The 25,702-nt window shown below is 33.6% G+C and overlaps 1 protein-coding gene across 1 annotated transcript; it reads right to left on the minus strand.

Annotated features, from left to right (window-relative positions):
* LOC134271708 (uncharacterized) lies at window positions 1–25,677 on the minus strand. The gene is made up of 6 exons (XM_062753916.1): window positions 23,920–25,677; window positions 21,869–23,734; window positions 17,524–17,594; window positions 16,888–17,054; window positions 1,427–1,565; window positions 1–257 (listed from the first exon to the last, which is right to left on the minus strand). Exons 1-6 carry the CDS (start codon window positions 25,675–25,677, stop codon window positions 89–91), a joined length of 4,170 nt encoding a protein of 1,389 aa, XP_062609900.1. The 3' UTR covers window positions 1–88.
* Window positions 25,678–25,702: the final 25 nt, after the last annotated feature.

Below are 25,702 nucleotides of genomic sequence, written 5' to 3' on the forward strand. Positions count from 1 at the left end.
AGCGCATGCATAATCAATAAAAATTACTCAAATTTATCAATTTTAATTTTTCTGTGTTCATTAATCTCGATCTGTAAACCAGATTACTTCAGTGACATATTACGCCAGCATCTTCGCTATGCTGACAGTCATGTTTTCCAAATTCGTTGAAGGAACATTTAGCAAGAGATGATTCACTACCCCCACAATTCACTCCATCCATCCATATCTGCCCAGAAAATTGTCCAAAACGAGCGTTAGATACCGCCTCAGCAGTTCTGAAAATCGAAAGGAAATTGAAAGAAGAGTGCGGAAAAAAAGAGTTGACATACTTAATTAGAAGCTATTTTTTCATATACATGTACCATGATAATATACTCCAGCATGCTAGAGGTTCACGGCGAGATACTTTTGACTTGGCACCGCGTTAACCGAGGCTCTTACTTGTAGGAGTACATGATAATAGTACTCGAGTTAATGGATCTGTATGAATGCTTCAAATTAAATGCATTTTATCATTGTAAACCCTTTGATATTGCAAATTTGTCTAACTGGGCACAAGGCAGTAAAATATTACGATTTGATAATAATGAAGCTTCTTCCTAAAGTTGCCACCCGCGTTGCGCAGTGGTAAGAACTTCGATCTGCTCTAGAGTGGCGGAGAAAAGAGTAGATCCTTACGTTGCGCGTTCGAATCCCACTGTGGGACGTGGAAACAGGTCCTTCGGATGAGACCGTATTAACCGAGGCCCCGTGTACCAGTAGGTGCTGACACCAAAAAGATCCATCACTGCCAATGGCCGTTAAGTGAGAGTATAGGTCAGAATTTGTAGCCTTCCACCGGCAAGTGGTGGCGTCTCCATATGAGTGAAAAATTCTTAAGAGATTAAGATTATTTCAAATCTCCATTCAATGCAATTCATTGATTCTTAAAAATAGCATGCAAAAGTAAACTAATATATGATGCAAAAAGTTATTTTTGCACTGCAAAGAAATATAAATTTCAAAGCCCTTCGATATTACGACATAGAATGGTTTACATATATTGAAAACTATTAACTTCAGAAAAAAATATACACTTGTATGAGTAAATAGAGGGGTGATGATTCCTAGGGTCTTCTGCTATTATTCTATTTTTTTTCAAACCATGAAAACAAATACTTATGTCTAGGTGAAATGAAAAGCCATATGATATAAAGTGTAATACTTTTCAATATTTATCAATAAAATCATATAGAGTGATAAAAATTGCAAAGCTTTACAATACATTAGACAAAAATGAGAATTCTGACCATCATAGATAATAAATATTATCTTTATGTCTTAAAGAATTTGATATCGACTGATTTTTACCAAACCATGCATCCAATGTTTCATTTGTAACAACTGAGGTTTAGAAATATAGATATAAAACATATAATTCATTTCAATCCTGCATTGACTTTACCCATTGTATCCCAACATCCTACAAACCACACGAGCGTCATCATTATCCCAGTTGTCATCACACACACTCCCTTCTGTATTTCCCAGTTTTACAACCACTGTTCCATTAGATGCCGATCCTCCAATCAAGCGGACGGAGACTGTCAAGTACATTTTTTAAAAATATATATTCCATATCTACATCAGTTATATCATATATACTCCGAACAAAAAAGTAAGCTAGCGGTGTCACTCTTTCACAAATGCTCTGCAAAAAATTTAAAGAATGCAATGTCTTCTTGAACCTGTATCTTGAAGCACACCGTCGCCCGCGTGGCGCAGTGGTTAGAGCATCTGCTCTAGAGTTGCAAAGTAAGGAGTCAATCCTTACGTCGCAGGTTCGAATCCCATTGTGGGACGTGGAGACCAGTCCTTCGGATGGGACCCTATAAACAGAAGCCCCCTGTCGCAGTAGGTTCTGGCACGAAAAAGATCCCTCCCTGCTCAAAGGCCCTGAGTGCCGAGCATAGAACAAAATTTAAAGAGCTCCACCGGCAAGTGTTGGCGTCTCCATATGAGTGGAAAATTCTCGAGAGGGGCGTTAAACAATGTACAATCAATGCATCAATTGAAGCACAGCAAGAGAAAAAAATCATGACGACACTGATTAATTTTAACTTTCTCGGAAAATAAGTTAATTATTATGAACCTTGGATTTATTTTTATGAAGAATTGTTCAGTAGTTATATATTTGCAATTTTATATTTCGAAAATCGTGGTAGACATGAATTGTGGGTCTCTTCATACAATGTCCAAAACAACAGAAAGTAAAAAAAACAAAAATTTGTGATTTCACTGTAATTTAAAATCATCAAATATTAGGTGCGATAACTTTTTTAAAAATGAAATAAACTACGGAAGCCCGTTGAGGCCAGTTCAGAGATAGAAATATTTCTATTGCGTTTAAGCCCCGTGAGGATCCGGGTTAGAATAGGTCCTCAGTACCCCTTGCTTGTCGTAAAAGGCGACTAAATGGGGCGGTCCTTCGGATGAAACCGTATAGACCGAGGCCCTGTGTCACAGCAGGTGTGGCACGATAAAGATCCCTCCCTGCTCAAAGGCCGTAAGTGCCGAGCAAAGGCCTAAATTTGCAGCCCTTCACCGGCAATGGTGACGTCTCCATATCAGTGAAATATTCTGGAGAGGGACGTTAAACAATATACAATCAATCAATCAATCAATATTGCGTTTAATCGCAATAATTATTGCGTTTAAACGCAAAACATCAATCGCATTAATCATTGCATTTAAACGCAAAGTACTTTGCATTTAATCGCAAAATATTAAACGCAATAACATTGTTGCGTTTTAATCGCAATAATTATAATTGTGTTTAATCGCAAAATAGTTTTTGCGTTTAATAGCAATAATAGTAATATTGCGATTAACCGCAATAAATTTTTGCATTTAAACGCAACAATTTTTGTTTTTAGAAGCAATCATTTCTATTGATCTTTGAAGAGCGCAATGGACCAACGCTGATATGTAGTAACCTATGAGGAGAAATGTTTATTGTTAAGCTTTATAGAATCAGATTCTTCTAAACAAGCATTTTCTGAATGGTTAAATCTTTGATATGGATTTAAAGAAGAGAAAGAAGTGTCGGTCTGTAAAAGCAAAGACAACCTAAGAAAGAAACAAAGCTTCAGCATGTATAGATATCTATATTCCTGTTAAAGTTTGGTCAATTGCTTACAAACACAATTGACATTTCCTAAATTGTTTTCTCTACTTTTAAACTTTAAAAGTATTCAAACAATTTTTAAGGATTTTCGAAATAAAAGACCGGAAAAGAAATAAAGATTGAAAAACTATCACTCAACGTTGCAGTCACGAAATTTAAACCCTGTACCTGTATAAAGGGCTTAAGGAAACAACTAATAAACTGTTTTGACTTATGTATAATTATGTACATGTACATACTATGTATATGTATATTCACAACCTTTCCTTTGATCACATACGTAAACATACGAGAACACAAGAATTTTTGAGATGGAATCATATGAAATCAAAAATAAATCAAATGAAAACAGATTGGCCGATGTGTTCTACCAAATTGAGATGTCTATTAATTCCACTGAAACATTCTTAATTATCTGTGATATCTAAGGAATTGATTAATGGCTGCATTAAAAGTGTTGGGCTCTAAAAGCTTTAAGAAACTTAAATGTTAGGATGCCGTTGTTAAACTTAAAATCTCATAAACTACAACATTTTCAAAAAGACACACAACCAAACGGCTCTTCTTTAAAGAATAGGACCATAGTATATATTATAATCTTTGCATTTAAATATAAAAAATTATTGCGATTAAACGCAAAAAATTATTGCAATTAAACGCAAAAAATCATTGCGATTAAACGCAATATTATTGCGATTAAACGCAAAACATATTGCGTTTCAACGTTAAAGTATTGCGTTTAAACGCAAAAAATTAATGCGTTTAATGGCAATTTTCTTGCGTTTAAACGCAAAAATACTGTTGCGTTTAAACGCAAAACAACATTGAGTTTAAAAGCAATCTTTTGCGATTAAAAGCAAAGTGCTTTGAGTTTAAACACAATGATTATTGCGATTAATTGCAATGTTTTGCTTTTAAATGCAATATTTTTTTTGGATTAAACGCAATGTTTTGCGTTTAAACGTAATAATTATTGCGATTAAACGCAATTAAAAATACTTCTCTCTCTGGACTGGCCTCAATGGGCTTCCTAATAAACGACATGAAACTCATATTTATTTATATGTTGTCAATATCTAAAAACACAGCAAATAAATATCAAGAAAAACGAACTATAGCGTAGTGGTGGGCATTTGGCATGGGCATAAACATGTTAATGTGTGGCTCAAAATAAATGCATGCATATTAGGTATATGTACGGAAACGTATAACCGTCTCGTTTTGTTGTTCAGAACGCGATATTATGATATAAAAATGTTGTCAAATACAATTACTTCAAGGTTTGGCGAATTAATTATGACAACAATCTCTAATGAATAATACTTTTCTGGTATGTTTTAGACGACTTATACACTTCAAAGTTGAATTCCTAAATGTCGCAATAAAATAAAGTGTAAAAAGTATGCCGCTAAAATTAAATATGCTGACATTGGTGCAATAAAACTATGTGAAGGTTTAGTATTTAGAAATACTTGTCCACTATTCAAACTATGATAACGATATCTTTCATCATGTTCTTAGCTTGGAGAATACATGCAGACATATAAGCATTAAATTTTTCCGTCTGCATATACTCTCTTTTTTAACATTAGGTGAAGATTAATAAAATTAATGGGAAAAAATGCATTTTGTCCTCTTTCTTTTTTATGATAATACACAAGCTCATTAGTTAGTGCTGTACCAGATTTTCATCCAATCATGCAATAATATTATAGATTTTGTAAATTCAGATTTATGTTATAATTTTTACAATCATACACATTTTATGAAGTTGTTATTTGAGTACATTTAAAAAGCATCAACATTAAGAATTATAATACTGTAATAACTACAAATTTCTTATTGCTTATCCTGAGAAAAAAAAACATTGCAACTACTGACAACGTGAAATTTAAGATTTTTAATTTTAATAATCAATTGTCTTAATAATCAATTTCGGAGTATAAAAATCTGACCCGTAGCTACGGTTTTCAAAGGGTGGCATGGATCTTTAAAAAATGCACAGAAAAAGAGGAAGACATTGCCTAACTATGCACTACGGGCCTGCAAGATATCCTATAACTATTTGAAGTATTCCATTAATTAAATCAGACATCGATTCAGTGCCATACCTTATATTAATGAATCTGATGTTACAAGTCGTTTTAATTTCGTTGAATTTTTCTCATTGATTTAATCGAGTCGTCTACGCATAGTCTTCATATTATAGGGTTATTGAACTTATATTGGTGAATATTGGCACGAGTTGGCTATTCAAATGCACGAGCTTGCGAGTGCATTTGAACAACCAACGAGTGCCAATATTCACCAATGTAAGTTCAATAACTCCTTTATTATATAGCTGAAACATTTCTACATAATTTATAATAATTATTCCAACTAAAACAACCCCTCAAATTGATAATTTTTTAGAATTCAAATTAAAGTCTGTCCTATTAGCGTTCAATATCGCATCATTTCGATGACCCTACCGAGCGATATGATTTGCTTATTTAGGTTTTAATGGGTCTAATATGTACTATATTTTAATAAATAATTTCATTTTTGTGTGAAAAATTAAACACATCTTACCTAGGTGCCACTTCCTTTCTTTAATTTAGCTCTAAGAATTTGACCAGACGACTTTTTTTGTTTACAACGTGGCGTTCGATATTGAATGCTCGTATTCGGAATGTTTCGGGCATACTCATATTCGTAGTACAAAGTTAGCGTTCAATAAAATGTCTAGATATTGAACGTTAAAATTCTCTAGATTTTGGTAGTATTTTATTAGAGACTATTTATTAGCTATATAATAATTTTTTTTATTGCATTTATGTCCGCATATTTAATTTTAGCGGCATAATTTCTACACATTATTTTAGTTCAACATTTAGGAATTCAACTTTTATATTTTTAAGTGTATAAGTCGTATAAAACATATCAGAGAAGTATTATTCAATAGGGATTAATGTCATAATTAAATCGCCAAACCTTGAAGTAATTGTATGTGACATTTTTATATATCATAATATCACATAATATTTACATTCAGTGTAATTTTCCTTATGAAATCCATTAGAAATCCACGACGTTCAAATTTCTATAACACACGCGAAACCTTGTCACCGCGCGTTAGAATACACAGTAGGAACTACATGCATTTTCAATACTCTAGGAATTTTAACACCAAAATGTAAAATGTTTTATTTCAATTTACTAAAAAACTATTACCCTGAAAAAGTCACGTAAAAATTAACGTAATGTGCATTAAGAATTAATTTGTCACTTTTTTCCTCGCAATGTTTGTTTGTGTTAATTAACTTTGCAACGTCATTTAACGTCAGTTGACGTCACAGTCGGCTCTTACATCTATTAACTACGGCATTTTTGAAGGGCACTAAATTCACATTTAAGATTAACGAAATAAGCAATTCTGAAAAAGGAAAATCAAAGAATGTAAATATAAGCATTGAATTCATATTTTGGGATGTCTTCGGTCCTATAACACACCTGGCCGTGCCGACAAATTATCATACCGCGCTAACGCGCGGTATTCAATTTGTCGGCACGGCCAGGTGTGTTAAAGGACCGAAGACATCTCAAAATATGAATTCAATTCTTAAATAAAACAACAACACGAGACGGTTATACAATTCCGTATATATAAGATATAAAACAAAATGTCAAAATGAATAGTTACTTCACCCACCGTTTAAAAGTCAAGAAAGGAAATACAAAGAAAAAAACGGAAAACTCTAGCTTCAAAATTCCCACTTGATCTTCTTGATTTTTCTGACAATTAAAATGGAACCCTTAAAGGTAGATGTGTGGTGTCTCGATAGGGCCATTGCAAAAGTGTATTAGGGCGTTAGAAACAACACGCAAGCGCGATAATGACAAAGCACAAGCGCGTTAATAACAACGCGCTAGCGCGTTCTTAAAAACAACAAGCAAGCGCATTTTTTAAGCGTTGAATTCATATTTTAAGATGTCCTCGGTCCTATAACACACCTGGCCGTGCCGACAAATTGAATACCGCGCGTTAGCGCGGTATGATAATTTGTTGGCACGGCCAGGTGTGTTATAGGACCGAAGACATCCCAAAATATGAATTCAATGCTTATATTTACATTCTCTAATTTTCATTTATTATATTTTTTTATTTCGTTCATGTTTAATGTGAATTTAGCGGTCTTCGGTATTGGTGTGCTAAATAAACGTAATAGCTGTTCGTGACGTTGGAAAGCCGTTTGTGACGTTGGAAAGTTAAATAACGCAAACAAACATTGAAAAGAAAAGTGACAAATTTATTTTAAATGCATAATTCGTTAATTTTTTATGTTAATTGTTCACATTTATAGTTTTTCATTAATTTGGAATAAAACATTTTACATTTGGTGCTCCTAGAGTATTGACAATGCATATACATGTATAGAGTTCCGAATGTGTATTCTAACCCACGGTGACAAGGTTTCGCTTGTGTTATAGAAAGAACAAAAGTTAGGAAGTACAATATACGGCCTGTGAATTACTTAAGGATTTAGAGGTGTAATAGGCCACTTCCGGTTAAAATGCCGAGGTGTTTGACATCGGCAGTTCTCGGAACATCTATCTTCGTAAACAAAAATGGCGCGTCGTCAAGACGGCCTAGGACGCTATCATAAAACATACACTAAAGGAACAGATTATAACTAATCAAAGGAAAGAATTGATATAATATTAAATAGAAAACACCTTACTATAATTTGGTTTGGCAAAATAGGCAGTTAAAACGATGTTATCTTTATATACACACTACAAGGGTTTTTCCAACTTCTAAAAATAGCACCGATTTCGAAAAAAACAAACGAAGTAACTTTTCATTGTAATTAAGGTCTTCCGTTTCTAACGGAAGACCTTCTACTGATTCTGTTGGTAAAGATTATTATTCTTTTTTTTTTCTTCTACTTCCTAGACGCCAACTTTGAAGCCTCATATCTCACTCATTTCTCAATTGATTTCGCTCAAATTTTCAGAGATACTAAAAGTTACTAAACTCTATCAGAATAATATCTAAAATTTCAAAAAGTCACTTCCGGTTTTGAGTTATTTCCCTTTAAACGAAAATTTAAAGGCTTTCGTTTCCAGACAAATGCTCAGAGACGGCTAAAGCTGGAGCAGAAATTCTACTGATTTTAGATAATAGAAGGATTGAAGTTGTGCACATCGGTTTTTGTTTTTTGATTTCTCTATTCTAATTGGCTGCTATATAGGGGTCAAAAATTAGAACGCCTAAAAGAACGAAAATTTACACTTATTTTGCTTTTTATCTTCTAAACTAAAAATATTTTGTTAAAACGTATAGAACAAAGTTTGGGCAAAATTAAAAGATCTTTCAAATGATATGTCGAAAAAAGGGCTGACCCCTAAATTAAGGGATCTAGAGGGGCCAGAAGTTTTTTCCAGATATCTCAAAAAGTATTGAGAATTTGTAATGTGTCCAAGAAGCAAGGTTGTTCAAAATGTCAAGCTTAATCTATTGAAATCATCAAAATGCGTCCGGCGACGTCATTTCTGGTCAAACCGGAAGTCCTCAAAAAATGCATATTTTTGCCGTTCTTGACAAGTTTTTGGGTAACATATGTCACTGGAAGCATAAAACTTAATTTTCTGTCTGTCAACATCACTTCCGGTCAAACCGGAAGTAGCCAAAAATAGCTTATTTTTAAGGTTTTGACGCAAAATTAAAAGTATAAAGGGACTGGAGAAGACTTAGCTCATTACTTTCTTTTGTTGACGACACATCCGGTCAAAACAGGACGGAAGACCTACTCGTTGCTTTGCAACGAGCTTTGCTCTAGTTTTGTGATTCTCTTAGTATCAGCTAACAGTTTCAGAAAATAATGTATGTTACAATATTAATAGCATGGCGTGTATTGTGGAATCTGCAATGAATAAATCGACAGATGTTGCGTACATATAATCCCTACATAATGTAATATCCTGGAATTGTGCAAAGCTGTGGCCGTGCTAAATGATTCTCAGGATTTGTGAACTATTGATGGTTTCTTGAAAAATAAATAGATTTTAATAGCCTAGTTCTTAGTTCAATTAAAAACATAAAAGAAGTAGAAATGTATTCGCTTTAGTCTGTGTTTTCCAAATCTGTTGTGGACCATTGTTTAACAGAAGCCCTCCACAGTAGCCAGGCTATAACCAGAATAGGTCTATTTGTTGCTTTGCTGTTTTTTTTTTCAACATTTGACAAGTCGTCAATTTTTTCCTCGTGACGTCACAATATGCAGAAAATGACGTCGAAGTTTTTAGGGAACTTCAATATTTTTCGTACTCGTAATGATTGTTGATTTCAAAAAATATCAATTTTTGAAAAATGTAATGCTGAAAATTTAAATAAATATAACATTATTACTATTTAAAGTTAGTAGATCTACACAGGCTTACATGTACTCAATATATTCTGTATGTAACATAATCATTATCACGCATCGGGTAGATCGCGAGCGATTCACTTGTAAATGTCTACAATAACATAGCTCTATGAAATACAGGTCAGATGTAGATGTGTACTGAATCTTTTTATGGGTATATTTTGCTCAGACATTGATACTTTTCATTTAGTCTGTATATCAAAAGGTAGACAGCATGTTCCAGAGAGCGCCCGGGGGTGAGCGAGGGGGTACTAATATTTCAATATGTAGATTGTGCTTTTTAAAAATCATTCGTAGTAAATGACCCAATATACTCATCAAATCGTGATTTTCAAGTATGTCAGCCCAAGTCTGTGGGCTCTTTTTCCATGTGTATGCTTTATGGTTGGGGGTGTCTATTACTGACAAACAAAATAAGCATCCTGTTAAAAAGGCAACATATGGAATAGGAATACTGTAATATTTATCCAGCCTTTACATAAATAATAAATTTATCAATTTATTATCAGAATTATCTCAAAAAGGAGGAATTGTTTCTGTGCTGTGTTTAAGGTATGAATAATTATGACATACATGTATATTAAAAAGAGTAGTTTCCGACATCGCTCATCATATGGGGTGTATTCACTTTGACAAAAAAAATGACTTATAGAAGAGAACGATTTCCCGAAAAAAGTGACATCTAGAAAATAATTTTGTCCTAGAAATCTTTCAGGGCAGGCCTGTCCCTAAATAAAATCGTGATAGTTCTATAGATTGGAATGTGAGGAATAATTCAAGATAAAAAAAAAGATTAGGGGCACCCCGCCCTAGGGTTAAATTTACAAAAACACACACCCTCATACAAACAAAATAAGGAAACCTTAGGGAACGCCATCACTGCCTTATAGCATAAAACTATGCATTCATTATGTCAGTCTATCATTACGTGATGTGAACATATCTTTACCTTATGTCAATCTTTTATGGGGTGTTGTAAAAATATCTTTACATCACGTCAATGCTGCATTACATGAAGTGAACACATTCTTCCATTATGTAAGCACTTTATAACTTGAAGTCCAAAGTTCATTATGTGAAGTGAAAATATGTTTACATTGTGTTAAAACTTTATTACGTGAAATGAATGTATCTTTATATTATTTCATTTCTTTAATATGCAAGGTCAAAATTGCATTACGTCAAGTTAATTTCGTTTTACCTGTGTTCTATGATTAAATTTATCATTGTTCATTCCCTTTTGTGAGTGTATATTTCTATAATAACAAAGCATTATTACGTGATGAAAATGTATCTTTATTTTACGCCGAGGTCATCACAATGTTAGGTGAAAAAATCTTACCTTTATGTCAGTGCTTTATTACGTAATGTAAAAAGGTTTATAACATAATGTGAACATATATTATGGAGACAGTCCCGGCGTTCCATATTATATCAACACTTTATTACATTATGTCAAAACTCCATTCCATGATGTGGATATATAATTACCATGATTACGTTATGTCAGATTTAAGAATATCTTTATATATATTGTGTTAAATCTTTATCATGTTGATTCAAATGTTCATTACGTGCAGTAAAATATATTCACATTATGTCAAAGTTGATAACCGTGTTTTCACGACGGGGAAGGGGGGGGGGGGGTGTTCTGATTAATTAGGACGAATTAGAGACACATGGGGGGGTGTCTGGCTTCCTCTTTTTTTCCGACATAACTTTATCATAGAAAATGTTCATTGAAGGGGTTTGAAATTCCGCCCCACTTTTTGCTGAAGTGTAAGGAAATTTTTTTTCAGGACTGATCGAAGTTGGACCCCCCCCCCCCCCACTTTCACCCAAATAGGATTTTTGAGTTTGGACGTTATTTTTTTTCCTGGCTGACAAACCTCCCCCAACTTTCAAAAACGATGCAACGTCACTGGAATTAGTCATTTATCAACCATTCCAGGTCCAGAATTCTGTTACAAAATTCTACCAGTCCCTCACTGGTTCTTGAAAAGAGTAGCTATAGAGGGACGGTATGGTGTCTAAGTTGGGGACCAGGGGGTGAAAGCCTGGAATTTCTCAGGCTTTTTAGTGTTTCTTTTTTATATAAAACTTTTCAACTTATTTCAGTTATACTTTATGTGAAACTAATGCAATTACCTACAAAGTAAAACCAATTGATTAATTTCATGCATATTTTGGACACTAAAGATGGGAGGAAGGGATCCCCCCTCTCCCCACCCACACATCGGTGCACGTATGAAATGTAGAAATGCGATGCGTTTACACTTTAAAAAAAAGAAGGAGGGTTAAAGACTGATAAAAAGCTTACGACAGTGTTTTCTAGTTAGATCAGAAGTTTCGGACTTTTCAAAATAAAATGAAAAAAATTGCTGCATTACACATACTATTTGATTTGCGATAATTATGAGATTAAACGGCTATTGAATTTCGACGTTGAAAAAAAAACAATCGTCAATAAAGATTCCACGGGAACATGATCCTACTTATAAATTTTAACCTGATATTTAATTAAGGAATTACCAAGTCTTGTGTATAATTTAATATTTGATATATTTAATTTAAATTAAATCATTTGCATCTTTAACATATGTGCATGTAATATTGAAAACACAAAACGAACTTTTAGGCATAACCTAAACCTTACGTCACACAATAAAGAGTTGAAATATTCTAAGATATACTGACAAGAGGCTAAGCATTTTAGACACAATGTAAAGATACAATGGCATAACATACTAATGATTTGTCAAAAAGTTAGGAAAAATTGACATCATGTAATAGATTCCCATCGTCCTGTAGCATATTGATGACACAATGTAGTAAAGAATTGGCCACATGTGACAATTAGTTCAGATCATGTAATGAAATTCTGACATCGTGTTAAATCGACTTGATATTGAATTAAAGATAAATTCACATCATGTAATGAACTACTTAAACCAAATAGTAGAGAGTGCACATAATGTAATAATGAGTTGAAAATATATAAAAACATCTTTAAACCACGTAAAATTGTTTTGACTTAATGTCATAAAGAGCTGATATAATGCAATGGAAGATTGGCGCAATGTAATTAAAGTGCGAGTTAATGCCATAAAGACTAAACATAATGTAATAAAAAGTTGACATAACGCAATAGTAGTGTGTGTAAATGTCATAAAGAGTTGACATAATGTAACGAAAGATTGACACAATGCAATAATAGTGTGGACTAATGTCATAAAGAGTTGACATAAAATAATGGAAGGTTGACATAATGCAATAGTATTGTGGGTTAATGTCATAAAGTGTTGACATAATGTAATGAAAGATTGACACAATGCAACAATAGTGTGGACTAATGTCATAAAGAGTTGACATAATATAATGGAAGGTTGACATAATGCAATAGTATTGTGGGTTTATGTCATAAAGTGTTGACATAATGTAATGAAAGATTGACACAATGCAATAGTAGTGTGGACTAATGTCGTAAAGAGTTGACATAATATAATTGAAGGTTGACATAATGCAATAGTTTTGTGTGATAATGTCATAAAGAGTTGACATAATATAATGGAAGGTTGACATAATGCAATAGTATTGTGGGTTTATATCATAAAGAGTTGACATATTGTAATGAAAGGTTGACACAATACAATAGTAGGTTGAGTAAATATCATAAAGAGTTGACATAATGTAATGGAAGGTTGACACAATGCAATTGTTGTGTTCTGTTATAAGGCAGTGACGGCATTCCATAAAACCTGATTTTAATAATGTGTTTTTAGTTTAGTAAATCTTGCTTAAAAATTCGAAAGCAGGAAGGGGGGGAGCGCACACCCGAGGCACCGGCCCTAGATCTGCCTCTGATAAAGCGGCGTTTTTGCATTAGAAGTTTGCTAATGCTGCTCTCGGAAGTATTCCCTTAACGAAGCATAGACCGTATAATTGCTCGAAAATACACAAGTGTCAAAAATAGTTGAAAATATTGATAAGCAGAAAGATGACAGGGGAAAATGAAACTTCAACCATGTCTAGTGATTGTCAATAAACACACTGTATAGATTATTTAAAATAAATCCATTTATTACTTCTTCTAAAAACTCTGCAATTGATGATCGTGATAACATTTTGTTAAAACATGAGGATGATTACTTTGACGAAAAGAATATCTTCACAAGTCCATGCGTAAAATATCACGCGGTACCTCTTTATAATTTAGAGGTCTTCTTTGTTGGAGAATGTGTATGGAATGCCGCCGGACTGTCTTACATATGAGGAATAATCATTATACGCTTTATGTAGTACTATTATTATTTTAACATTTAACGCCCCCCCCCCCCGGTTGCTACGTTCCTGTACTTGGCTTTATATCTACAGGTTGATTAAAATATCAAATGCATAAAGTTTGTGTAAATAATTAATGAATTTATTATTTTACAAAATTATCGAAGTCAAACAATGAAACGTTACAATGTCAATGTATAGATCTAATTATTTACGTGTACCGTGATAAGCACACGGGCGCTGAATGGACACGCTGTCATTTATACTTGTACATGTACCTAAGCTTGATTATACCAGACGTCATGATTTCAAATTAAGTTATCTTTTATTAACAAAATATCAAAGCACTATCTGTAATATATTGTAAAATACATTTTTTTGAAATTCTCATCAATTAATAAATATTTACCACTTTATTTTATGAGAACCCAGAAGTGTTAAAATTCACAACGTCATTACGACGTTCCGTAAAATGTACGAAATTCGGCCATATACATATGCTATTTTGAAGACCTCTTACAGAAAATATGAAAGAGATATTGAAAAAAGAAAGTTGGTTTAAAAAAATATACAGTCTGTAGATATATCTAGAGGCAAAATTGTCCTATTTTGAAAACAGGCGAATTTGTGTACTTTCTGACTCATGCTCTTTGAATATCGTGCATATCTTAATATTTACAATTTCCAATGTCTTTCTTTATATGACTATACAAAAAAAAATAGAATTCAATTTTCGATGACATGCAGTCGGTCACATGATCTGACTTTCTTGCGTATGGAAAGCAAACTGCACGAGACATTTGGAAAGTCTTGACTGTGACGTCATATGACGTCGTATATGTAGTAGATGTATATTTTGTTAAATAATTCAATAAATGATAAATAAATAAATAAATTTAAGATAGTTAGATAAATTAAAATCTAAACTCTTTCTATTACTAATAATGTATTAAGTGTTACCCCCCACCCCTCTTGATCCACCTATACATTTCATACACACATTCATTCATTGGTTGAACATTTACATTTCATTGGTCAAGGGTTTTACATTATCTAGTGAGTGATTTTTACTCAGTTTGAAAGATCTAAGAGTTTCAGACGTAGAAAGATAGATCTGGTGAATTATTAAATTATTTTGAATTCTCACTGACTTACTGACAGAAACAGTACAGAAATATGTAAGTACTTAGTCTAATATTTTAACATTTTAATCTATATTAGAATATGAATTATGATACACATAAGAAACTAAGAATTTGATACTTTGTAAAACTATGTGTATAGAATATTTTATGTCTAGATCAGATGTTGATAAATCTGATAATTCCATATGAGTTAATATATTAATCAGATTCTGTTAAATGTATATAAGTAAATATTTTCATAAGAAATATTTTGGTGTAAATACAGAGTTATTGTAAAGAGCATATCTTTAGGAATTTATTTATTATTAATATAGTGTAACACCATATTCTGAAACATGTGGAAAGATCCATACAGTTTGTCAGATGGACTTGGTTCCACAAACCGGTATGCATTACTGTTTTATTATTTTGGTTGCATATGAAAGATAACTCTTCACGATTGTGGAAAGTAATTTTAAAGATGAAGCTTGTAAGAGTTATTGCCCTTTATTCATGTAAAGTGTAACAACATTCCATAGAGTGAAATATTCATTTATGACACTATTTGAATAATGACTCCTATGTATATCTACTATTATATTTTATTGTATCAGTATAATGTTATTGTGTGTTTTATATTAATTTCAGAGCCAATGTGATTGTTAATATATAAATTATGAAACCAGAAAGTTCTTCGACTTATTATTGCCGGGATTCCCGTTACATATATATACGTTATGTTGCATTCAATAACAAAGTCTAAATACGGCATTTTATCTTTGTAATGTGAATAGAAATAAAAATATAAATTTAAGAAATAAAATATCATTTTTAGAGTGTCAATGGGATATGACATGAAGTCGGTACGTGATGAAATCTAATATAACGCCCTTCGGGCGTTATAGAATTTGATCACGTGACCGACTTCATGTCATATCCCGATGACACTTTAAAATGACATTTTATTTCTTAATGGATTTCATAAGGAAAATTTCACTGAATGTAAATATAAGACAATGCGCTAGCACGTTAATCTCAACGCGCTAGCGCGTTAATTACAACGAGTTGTGTGTTAGCGCAAAGTCATGTTGTGAACAACGCGATAGCGTATTTATGTCAACGCGCTAGCACGTTTATGTAACTAGTGCGTTAATGACAACGAGTTGTGTGTTAGCACGTAGTCGTGATGTGGACAATGCGCTAGCGCGTTGACATTAATGCGATAGTGTGTTGTTAGAAAACAACAATGCAACCATACAGGAATACAACAATACAAGAATACAACAATAGGGGGTTGTAATTAACGTGCTAGCTCGTTGTCATTAATGCGCTTGTGTCATGTTAAGAATACAACAGGCAAATGCATTAGTGTCGACGCGCTAGCGCGTTAATGACAACGTGCTAGCGCGTTGTTCACAACACGACTTTGCGCTAACACACAACTCTTTGTCATTAACGCACTAGCGCGTTGACATTAACGCACTCGCTCGTTGTCATTTGGCTATTTCATTTGTTCCTGATCTAGGACTACCAATCAGAAAACAGCTTTTATTATAAGTAAGTTTTGTAAATCACAAAAGATTTGCTCGTGAGTTGGGCCATTAGAAAACGACGTATTTGAAAGCTATATTCTCTTTGATTAGATTATAATTACCCATTAAGGCATGTGTATCAACTTTTAAATAGCAACATACCAAATCATGTGAAGGGTTTGTGTGATTCTAAGGAATATTTTTTAATTGAATTAAATTGAAACTAGCCAAGGACTACTTTAACATTTATATCTGTATTTTGTGACCAAATGATTCTTAAATTATGTTTTACTTGATCAATCCTATATACTAGTAGACTATTCATCTTTTATCTCGAGCTAGACGAAGTTTTTTCCCCTTCATTTAAATATACGAGTCAATAGAACACATACAGCATACAACACCGACGTCTTCACTATGGGAACAATCTTCTTTTGTAAATCCATTATGCTGACAACTTGCTATGGACTTTTCTGGTCCTCTACAAGAGACATTGTCTAGAACTGTTGCTCCCGTCCCTTGTCCATATGGAGCGTTCTGCTTTTGAATCGCGCCATTCCTATTAAATAATTCAAAAATTGATAAATTTATCAATCGTAGGACTGTTATTAAATGATGAAAAATATTTCAGTAAACAATATTTTTTGTACATCTTATATACACTTACTCATAAGTTAGGGACCAGCACTCTTTTGCGAAAATCTTTAAACATTTCATGAAACTCAAACGTATCCAATTAAATATTATAATTTTCGTTTTAAAATCTAAGTAGATCTAATCTTTCCTTAGTCAATGCATGTTTCGAAATTATCTGATAATTAATTAGTTTTATGCAATTGATAATTTTCCAAAGAAAGGATTTCAAGTCAAAAAAATGTAGAATTTAAAGTTTCACTTTAATTTGTTGTTGACAAAAAATGCTGATAATTAGCATGTTTAACTTTATTGGTATTTAAAGAGACATCAATGTTGAACATTTTATAAGTATGGATGTTTAATAATGTGTATATCCACCACGACTTTTGTACAGTTCTTTCACACGCCTTCTCATACTCTGGACAGGTCGTCGTAGGCGGTTTTGGGGGAACTGTCTCCATTCCTGAATTAAAGAGTCTTTCAATTCTTGTATGTTTTCACATCTTGGGGTCCTCTGATTAATTTTACGACCAAGATAATCCCACACATGTTCAATTGGATTCATATCTGGGGACATGGCGGGCCAAGGCATGGTTTCATTGGCTTCTTGGCGAAGATAGTCTTGAACTATTCGGGCTTTTTTGATCAGTTGTCCTTAACTTTTGAGTAAATAAATAATTGACTGATTGTATAATTTTTCAGTCATATGTAGACGCCACCAATAGCCGGTGGATCAACTCCTTACTTCGCGACTCTAGAGCAGACGCTCTAACAACTGTGCCTCACGGGTGACCTTAAATTTATTATGTTCATTCACAGGAGTCTGAAGTTTTTATTGTAAAAAAAAAAAATCCGGAAAAAAAATTTCCTACCCTGAACTAAAAAAACCCCAGGATGGCAACGTGTTTTGGGGGACCCACCAAAACAAATAGATCTGGGCTTGGCCAGAAAAATCTCGCGACTTATTCAGTTTCCGGAGCGATTTTGTTATTTATTTTATGTTAAAAATTCAATCTGCTTGACGACTACGGGCCGTTCCTAGCCCCTTTTCCACTTTGACAGCTCATCCTGGACTCCATGCCACTAAACCGGAAGAGAATCTCGCAGTGTACATGTATATTTGACGTTTATAAAAACTTGTTCAAATGAAATAAAATGGATAATTGTTCAATGTAATTTTATTCAGTTATTTTAAATGTATTTGAGAGAACTTAAAAAAGTTATTTATTCTTTTTCTTACTTGTACGACGATGTGTACCAGGGACAGATTTTTTTTTTGTTTTTACAAGCGCCAAATTTAAATCACTGAAAAACCATGTCGACAAAGAGCCAAACAGTTAGACTAAGCGCCATTATAAAGCAGTATTTTGTTTGAAAAATATATCTTTTTATTGATCACGTATGGTAACATAAAATTGTACATGAAGTTTTACGTGCATTTTTTTGGTTCTTTTCTTCAATTACGTCATATATTCACCTCGGAGTTCACTTCCGGTTTAGTGGCATGGAGTCCAGGATGAGCTGTCAAACTGGAATAAAGGCCATGAACAGCCCGTAGTCGTCAAGCAGATTTGATTTCTTAACTTGAATAAATAGCACAAACACTCCGGATACTGAATTAGTTGCGAGATTTTTTCGACCAAGCCCAGATCTATTTGTTTAGGTGGGTCCCCCCAAAACACGTTGCCATCCTGGGGTTTTTTTTAGTTAAGGGTAGGAAAATTTTTTTCCGGATTTTTTTTTTTTTTTTTTTTTTGACGATAAAAACTTCAGACTCCTGTGGTTCATTTAAGTGTGTAGGCCTTTCAACTGCCGCTAGGGGTCGGTGTTATGAACGATAACTCACTGCTGAAACTTGTTTAGAGCAGGCTCGGGGTATCTAACTGTTTATACGCAAGGCAGTTTTTAGCATTTCTCAGGTGTTTCTTTGCTTTCAGTAGAATCTAGTGGTTTTAAAATTTAGCACCAATGATTAACTTATTTACTGTATAGTTGCGGACACCGGTTTACTGCAAATAATTAAAAATTTTTATTAAAATAAAAAGTAAAATCTACCCTCCTTCTCAGTTCTAACCTATTTAAATTTTTATACTCGGTCGTTCCCCTTCGTGCTTAGTAACACAAATAAGATGATCAATTGCTGCATTTAATTGTAAAAATATATATATTTACACAGGAAGCATTGGCGGATCCAGAGGGGGGGTTCCGGGGGTTGGAACCCCCCTTTATTTTTTGCCAAGTGGAGAGAGAGAGAGAATAAACGTTATCTGAGAAAAAATATTTGTACGTCTAACTTATGTATTGAATAGATAGATTCCCACACATTAAGTTTCCTCAATTCACCTCCATTATTACTTTTTTATGAGCGAATGGTAGAAAATATTTTACTAGTTTTTATGAAACTTACATATGATATGTAACATGCGAGGTTTAATTAATTTGATATGATATTCCCGCGATCTTTGGTTGTATTGGCTATATATATGTACCCTTTTTATCAAATATTTTGAAGGAACTAACATAAAACTCTTTGTTTTAAACCCCATCCGCATCAAGATTACACCCCATTTTTTTTTCAAGTTCTATAAGAAAATTCTTTTTTTACTCTAATTCGGAAATGCTGCAGATCCAATTTTATAAGGCTGAATTTTTGAAATGAGTTTGTTTTTTTTAATTCTGACTTGGGGTACCTTTTCAAAGAAAGAAAAGGGATGTAAACAAAGATATTATTTACCACAACATAAGATCTTTCAATACGTGTGTGAATCTTTGCTTGAGAGTTTGTATGAGGGGGGGGGGGTTGAGGGACACGACCCTGGAACCCCCCTTTCAAAAATTGCTGGATCCGCCCCTGGGAAGCGAAAAAGCGCGAACACAAAAAACATGACATTAAATTTTCTTCATAATAATCGTCAAAGAGAGTTAAACCTATTGAATATAGTCTGTTCCCCATTCATTTGACCCTGTTGTTTCAGGTAGAGAGAAGGCATTCTCTTTCTCTTGGTTAAAACTTTTTGTGTACAAAACAATGTAAGGAACCCTTTTGTGTATATAACAATACCATTGCTGAAGCAGCCTATATGTCATTCTTATAAACGATAACTCATAAATCGGCACTAAGTTGGTCATTTTTCACACCTGAGTTACCTGTCCTTAAACACAACATCGGAAAAGTCAAGTATAAATGATTAAACTTTTTAATGAGGTAATTAAAATGCATAAGTTATTATCTTTTTTGATAATTTTATTTACCTATAAATCTATATATACAATGTTTTTTACCATATGTGCAACTTGAAAAATTAGTTGAAAGGCCTAAAGTGTGTTGAATTTCTTGCACTTTTAAATGTACTTCTTAATAATCTTTGATGCAATTATTTCTAAATATTGTTTCCCGCAGTATTAAGACAGTATCATAATTTCCGACTTTAGACTGGTAGATTTGTTAAAACCTTCTTTTAAAATAATTGCATGAGTTTCTTAGCCAGAAAGAAAATAAAACCAACTTTACCATGTATATCCCAGCTGGCGACAGACAACTTGAGCGTTAGTGTCAGTGAAACCATCATCACATACAGTTCCCCAGGCGTCATGGTACTTGACCTCTACACGCCCTTCACCAGTGTAACTCCCACCAACAAGTCTTACACCTGATAAGTTTATGAATTTTTTTTAGAAAAAAAATATTAGATGATCATAAGTGAACGTTTTAAAGACAAGAAAATCAGGTTTCTCAAATGTACACAAAATCTTTCTACTTCAAACTCAAGTATGTTATCGTTCACAGCGTGTTTTCTCACTCTTTTTAAATGGAAAATTGAATTAAACTTATGACACTTCACAAACCAAAGCTTTTCACTTAAATGAAAAGGAAAATTCAACGTAATCATTCGCATAATATTGTAATACATCTATTTAAAGAAAGCAAATTGATGTTTTATTTAGTGTACTAAATTATTTAATTAATAAATGCAGTCAAACTTTCACGTGACAATGACCTTGTCAGCAAATACAATTTATCATTGAGTCAAATGCTGACTGACGTTTTTCATACCAATTGTGAGTCCATTATTTATACACTGAATTGACGACGGATTTTTTTTCCGTTATATCCTGATCATGACAACGAGCACACGGCGGGTGTGACCGGTAGGCAGGGGATGCTCACTCCTCCATGGCACCTGATCCCACCTCTGATGTTTCGGAGGTCCGTGTTTGCTCTGTTCTTATTTTGTATATTGTTTAATGGACGTTGAGATTGAATACTGTTCGTTATCTCCATATCCTTCTCATTACTAATTAAATTATAAATGTCACTTGATTCAAAGTATAAATCATTAAAACAAATTCAATTCGGGACTTACTAGAAACATATTCTTTTTCCAAAATATGAAGGCGTGAATCTAAATATGTTGTATTGCTGTCCAGTTGTGATAATATTTCAGAAAGGCTCCTTGTAATTGTAGATTCCCATTTCGTTTGTGAAGCAAATTGATTTGATGTTTGAAGTTGATCCTGAGATATTGTGGTTTGTAGAAAACTCAGTTTGCTTTGTGTTGTATTTAGGTCAATTGACAAAGTTTCGAACTGTTTTTCGTTCTTATATTCTAAGGCTGCGAGTGTTTTCAAAAAACGGTTAATTGTAGAGTTCACGTCTTCTTGCAAATCATACACATATAAATGCAGAATTGTTACATGACTTTTTAAATGTAATAGCATCTCAGAAACATTCCTTACATTTGAAGAATAGTTGTTTAATTGTGAAACCAATTTATCTGATATACGAAGTTGGTCTTGAGACACTGTGTTTTGCAGAGATAATAGTTCGGTCTGTGTTATGTTTAAGTCATTTGACAAAGTCACGAGTTGTCTCTTGGTGTAACGTTCGTTAGTTGCAAGTGTGTTCAAAGACTGTCTAATTGTAGAACTCGCTTCTTCTAGATCCTGAACGCGTGGATCCAGAATTGAAATTTTTCTATAAAGTTGATATAACCTTTCGTTCAATTCTCTTGCAGCTGAAGAATATCTATTTGAAAATGCATCGGATGGACGAAATTGTTCCTGAGAAACTCTGTTTTGTAAAGAATTGAGTTTGCTCTTTGTCACGTTTAATTCGCTTTGTAGAGATGTTATTTCACTCTTTGTCATGTATGAGTCATTTTGTAGAGAAGTTACTTCGCTCTTTGCCATATTTAAGTCACTTTGTAGAGACGTTATTTCGCTATTTGTTGTGTTAAAGTCACGTTTTAAAGATGATACTTCGCTCTTTGTCATGTATGATTCGCTTTGAAGAGAGGTGACTTCGCTCTTAGTCATCTTTAAGTCACTTTGTAGAGATGTTACATCGCTCTTTGTTGTGTGAGAGTCACTTTGCAAAGATGTAACTTTACTCTCCGTCAGGTTTAAGTTACTTTGAATTGATATAATTTCGCTCTTTATCATGTATGAATCGCTTTGTAGAGAAGCGAGTTTGCTCTTTGTCATGTTAACGTCACTTTGTAGAGATGTTACTTCGCTCTTTGTTATATCCAAGTCACTTTCTAGAGATGTTACATCGCTCTTTGTTGTGTTCAAGTCATTTTGTAAAGATGTTACTTTACTCTCTGTGATGTTTAAATCACTTTGAAGTGATGTTATTTCGCTCTTTGTCACGTATGAGTCATTTTGTAGAGAAGTGACTTCGCTCTTCGTCATGTTTAAGTCACTTTTTAAAGTTGTAACTTCGCTCTTTGTCATATTGAAGTCATTTTGTAGAGATGAAATTTCGTTCTTTGTCATATTTACGTCATTTTGTAGAGAGGTGACTTCTTTCTTTGTCATGTATGAGTCGCCTTGTAGAGAAGTGAGTTGGCTCTTTGTCATGTTAACGTCACTTTGTATAGCTATAATTTCGCTCTTTGCCATGTATGAGTCACGTTGTAGAGAGCTGACTTCGCCCTTTGTCATATTTAAGTTGCTTTGTAGAGAAGCGATTTTGCTCTTTGTTGTGTTTAAGTCTCTTTCTAAGAATAATACTTTGCTCTTTGTCATGTTTATATCACTTTGTATAGATATTATTTCGCTCTTTGTCATGTATGAGTCATTTTGTAGAGAAGTTACTTCGCTCTTTGTCATATTTAAGTCACTTTGTAGAGACGTTATTTCGCTCTTTGTTGTGTTAAAGTCACGTTTTAAAGATGATACTTCGCTCTTTGTCATGTATGATTCGCTTTGAAGAGAGGTGACTTCGCTCTTAGTCATCTTTAAGTCACTTTGTAGAGATGTTACATCGCTCTTTGTTGTGTGAGAGTCACTTTGTAAAGATGTAACTTTACTCTCCGTCAGGTTTAAGTTACTTTGAATTGATATAATTTCGCTCTTTATCATGTATGAGTCGCTTTGTAGAGAAGCGAGTTTGCTCTTTGTCATGTTAACGTCACTTTGTAGAGATGTTACTTCGCTCTTTGTTATATCCAAGTCACTTTCTAGAGATGTTACATCGCTCTTTGTTGTGTTCAAGTCATTTTGTAAAGATGTTACTTTACTCTCTGTGATGTTTAAATCACTTTGAAGTGATGTTATTTCGCTCTTTGTCACGTATGAGTCATTTTGTAGAGAAGTGCTCTTTGAGAGTCATACTCTCCGTCAGGTTTAAGTTACTTTGAATTTCGCTCTTTATCAGTATGAGTCATTTTGTAGAGAAATTCGCTCTTCGTCATGTTTAAGTCTATTTTTAAAGTTGTAACTTCGCTCTTTGTCATATTGAAGTCATTTTGTAGAGATGAAATTTCGTTCTTTGTCATATTTACGTCATTTTGTAGAGAGGTGACTTCTTTCTTTGTCATGTATGAGTCGCCTTGTAGAGAAGTGAGTTGGCTCTTTGTCATGTTAACGTCACTTTGTATAGCTATAATTTCGCTCTTTGCCATGTATGAGTCACGTTGTAGAGAGCTGACTTCGCCCTTTGTCATATTTAAGTTGCTTTGTAGAGAAGTGATTTTGCTCTTTGTTGTGTTTAAGTCTCTTTCTAAGAATAATACTTTGCTCTTTGTCATGTTTATATCACTTTGTATAGATATTATTTCGCTCTTTGTCATGTATGAGTCATTTTGTAGAGAAGTTACTTCGCTCTTTGTCATATTTAAGTCACTTTGTAGAGACGTTATTTCGCTCTTTGTTGTGTTAAAGTCACGTTTTAAAGATGATACTTCGCTCTTTGTCATGTATGATTCGCTTTGAAGAGAGGTGACTTCGCTCTTAGTCATCTTTAAGTCACTTTGTAGAGATGTTACATCGCTCTTTGTTGTGTGAGAGTCACTTTGTAAAGATGTAACTTTACTCTCCGTCAGGTTTAAGTTACTTTGAATTGATATAATTTCGCTCTTTATCATGTATGAGTCGCTTTGTAGAGAAGCGAGTTTGCTCTTTGTCATGTTAACGTCACTTTGTAGAGATGTTACTTCGCTCTTTGTTATATCCAAGTCACTTTCTAGAGATGTTACATCGCTCTTTGTTGTGTTCAAGTCATTTTGTAAAGATGTTACTTTACTCTCTGTGATGTTTAAATCACTTTGAAGTGATGTTATTTCGCTCTTTGTCACGTATGAGTCATTTTGTAGAGAAGTGACTTCGCTCTTCGTCATGTTTAAGTCACTTTTTAAAGTTGTAACTTCGCTCTTTGTCATATTGAAGTCATTTTGTAGAGATGAAATTTCGTTCTTTGTCATATTTACGTCATTTTGTAGAGAGGTGACTTCTTTCTTTGTCATGTATGAGTCGCCTTGTAGAGAAGTGAGTTGGCTCTTTGTCATGTTAACGTCACTTTGTATAGCTATAATTTCGCTCTTTGCCATGTATGAGTCACGTTGTAGAGAGCTGACTTCGCCCTTTGTCATATTTAAGTTGCTTTGTAGAGAAGTGATTTTGCTCTTTGTTGTGTTTAAGTCTCTTTCTAAGAATAATACTTTGCTCTTTGTCATGTTTATATCACTTTGTATAGATATTATTTCGCTCTTTGTCATGTATGAGTCATTTTGTAGAGAAGTTACTTCGCTCTTTGCCATATTTAAGTCACTTTGTAGAGACGTTATTTCGCTCTTTGTTGTGTTAAAGTCACGTTTTAAAGATGATACTTCGCTCTTTGTCATGTATGATTCGCTTTGAAGAGAGGTGACTTCGCTCTTAGTCATCTTTAAGTCACTTTGTAGAGATGTTACATCGCTCTTTGTTGTGTGAGAGTCACTTTGTAAAGATGTAACTTTACTCTCCGTCAGGTTTAAGTTACTTTGAATTGATATAATTTCGCTCTTTATCATGTATGAGTCGCTTTGTAGAGAAGCGAGTTTGCTCTTTGTCATGTTAACGTCACTTTGTAGAGATGTTACTTCGCTCTTTGTTATATCCAAGTCACTTTCTAGAGATGTTACATCGCTCTTTGTTGTGTTCAAGTCATTTTGTAAAGATGTTACTTTACTCTCTGTGATGTTTAAATCACTTTGAAGTGATGTTATTTCGCTCTTTGTCACGTATGAGTCATTTTGTAGAGAAGTGACTTCGCTCTTCGTCATGTTTAAGTCACTTTTTAAAGTTGTA

The sequence above is a fragment of the Saccostrea cucullata genome, unplaced genomic scaffold (assembly GCF_032062105.1).
Source record: "Saccostrea cucullata isolate Sc308-1 unplaced genomic scaffold, CSIRO_AGI_Scuc_v1 ctg1163, whole genome shotgun sequence".
In the NCBI taxonomy this organism is placed as follows: Eukaryota; Metazoa; Mollusca; class Bivalvia; order Ostreida; family Ostreidae; genus Saccostrea; species Saccostrea cuccullata.